Source organism: Penaeus chinensis, chromosome 12, assembly GCF_019202785.1.
Source record: "Penaeus chinensis breed Huanghai No. 1 chromosome 12, ASM1920278v2, whole genome shotgun sequence".
Lineage (NCBI taxonomy): Eukaryota > Metazoa > Arthropoda > Malacostraca > Decapoda > Penaeidae > Penaeus > Penaeus chinensis.
Genome location: NC_061830.1, coordinates 21,465,591 through 21,468,090, shown reverse-complemented (window position 1 = coordinate 21,468,090; position 2,500 = coordinate 21,465,591). Strand labels below are relative to the sequence as shown.

Genomic DNA, 2,500 nt, shown 5'->3' with positions numbered 1-2,500 from the left:
ATTTTTTCCATTTTCCAATGTCTATATTTATTTGAATACTTTATGCAGTTTCCTTGCACAAACTCTATCATCACTCTAGGTAGTCCATAATAATAATATTATTATTATTATTATTATTATTATTATTATTATTATTATTATTATTATTAAGTAATGGTTTGTTATTTGTATTTTTTTTTTCCATTATTTTTTTCATAATAATTTTCCTGTAATACAATGCACTCCTTTATCAATGGAAATAATGCCAAATGAGTTTAAATCACCCTCTGAGAGCTTTATATATTCGTGGGGAATCCTTCCTGTCACCTTTCCTGTCTTCAGCTGAAATGCTCACAACGGCAAGTTTGTGTCACCACAGCACACAGCCAAATGTTCCCATGACGGCATTTTCAAGTCCCTCTCCCCCAAGGCAAATTTTTTCATGATGTGATGGTAGCTTCATTCAGATCAGAGGGGTTGATAACTGCTTTCTTTCATATAGAGGTGTGAAACTATTGTTTTCATAGCTTTCTATTTTATAAACTGACATACATATACTTGCAAAATCACTAAATCTGGCTTGCAGGTGCTTGGGTGGAATGTGTAGGGGGGAGTGGGGTGTGTTACAGGCCTCAGATATGTTATGATAAGAAAGAGGAGGGAGATATCTCAGGTGCTTAATACAATGGATTTATAGTCCTCAAATGATAGGTTTTGAATTCTATATTCTTTGAAATTTACAACTTCTTCAAGTGATGTTTTGAGTGATGGGAACTCCGTGTATATGTATATAGTTAATAGAGCTAGAGCTGTTTTATAATTTACTGTGATTTTTGGCAAAAGTATATCCTGATTCTTTAAAATGAAATAACATTTCAGGTTAGTAGAAGGTAAGCATTGAGTAACAGAATTTCATAGATGTCTGCATCTGCAATGAAGATGAAAAAAACAAAAAATGGTGTATAAAATAGTTAAGAATGTGGTCATCATTAAAAACCATTCTTACAATTAATGTTTTGGTAACCTTTTATTATTTTCTTATTTACAGGGGCAGTACAGTTTGGCGAGGGCACAACAGTCATTCAAGTCACTTGTACAGATTCATGAAAAGAATGGTAAGTATAAACTTCTTGCTTGGTTGCAAACTGCTAAATGTTTTGTTTAAAGTAAATAATTTTAATTTTTTTAATACACTTATGTCTTCAATTTGTATAAATGTGAGTATTTTTTAAAGACTTGTGTACTAACTGTGTATACGCTTGTGTACTGCACATGAGATACTGTAAATTTCTCTTATGATAAGGCTTTTTCACTGAATAGAAATTCAGAAAGTGTTATCATAATCATCATTCATTTGAAGATATTATTACTATTATTACTAACCCATTGGATATAGTTGCTTCATGGCATTCACATGGCCCAAAATACGGGCATTAGGCTTATGTGAGTGGCTGGTCTGATGGGTGCGCGGCTTGTTGGCCGGGTGCACGTGAACACTCATGTGTGGTGACAAGTCTCTGTGCCTCCCCTTTACAATATTTTCTCTTTTTTTATGCATAAGTGTTTTTAGCTTTTTAGCTATTTCCCAATGTCCATTCTGTTTTCCTTACACAAATTCTATATCATCTCTCATGGTAGTTCATAGCTCAGTGCAAGAATAATAACAATAAGTAAAACTTGGTTGTTTATAAAAAAAAAAATTTTTTGTTCAGTTTTCTGTAAAACAACCTCTGCCGCCAGTCACAGTGGCCAGAAATAGGATGCTGAGCATGGAAATGGCATCCTCCCCGGAGCTGTCACTCTTCCAATCATGGCTTACATACACTACATTCTATAATTTTTTATCTCTAGAAATAATATAAATGCCCCTTTCTAAATGCATAATGAGTCTTATCACCCTACAAGAGGTTTGTGCACTTGTGGCAAATCTTTCCTGTCACCAGCCATCACATGAATTGCTCATGATGGCAAGTTTGGGTCACCCCAGCCCATAGCCAGATTTTCCTATGACTGCATGTTCACGTCACCCACCGCTCAAGACAAATTTTTTCAGGATGTGATGCTGATGTCATCCAGGTTGTAGAGGCTACATTCCATTCACTCATGCTCACCCCTCCCCCCTCTCTCTCCTCCCTCTCTCCCTCTTCTTTTCTTTCCCCTCTCCTTCCTCCCCTCTTTTCTCCTCCCTCCCTCCCCTCTGTTTTCCTCCTTCCCTCCCTTTCTCTATATACTCAAATTATCTCATTCCTCTCATTACACACATTACACACGCACATGCACATGCACACACACATGCCCCTCTCTCTCTCTCTCTCTCTCTCTCTCTCTCTCTCTCTCTCTCTCTCTCTCTCTCTCTCTCTCTCTCTCTCTCTCTCTCTCTCTCTCTCTCTCTCTCTCTCTCTCTCTCTCTCTCTCTCACCTCTCTCTCTCTCTCTCTCTCTCTCTCTCTCTCTCTCTCCTCTCTCTCTCTCTCTCCTCTCTCACCTCTCTCTCTCTCCTCACCTCTCTCTCTCTCTCTCTC

At 37.5% G+C, this 2,500-nt stretch overlaps 1 protein-coding gene across 3 annotated transcripts in view; it reads left to right on the top strand.

Moving 5' to 3' along the window:
- Positions 1–2,500, top strand: part of LOC125031193 (ubiquitin-conjugating enzyme E2 Q2-like) — a 33,001-nt gene that overhangs the window by 25,900 nt on the left and 4,601 nt on the right. For all 3 annotated transcript variants that reach the window (XM_047621799.1, XM_047621800.1, XM_047621798.1), the window contains exon 8: positions 1,028–1,094. In XM_047621799.1, the coding sequence (XP_047477755.1) occupies positions 1,028–1,094 (67 nt within the window). The remainder of the gene's footprint in view (positions 1–1,027; positions 1,095–2,500) is intronic.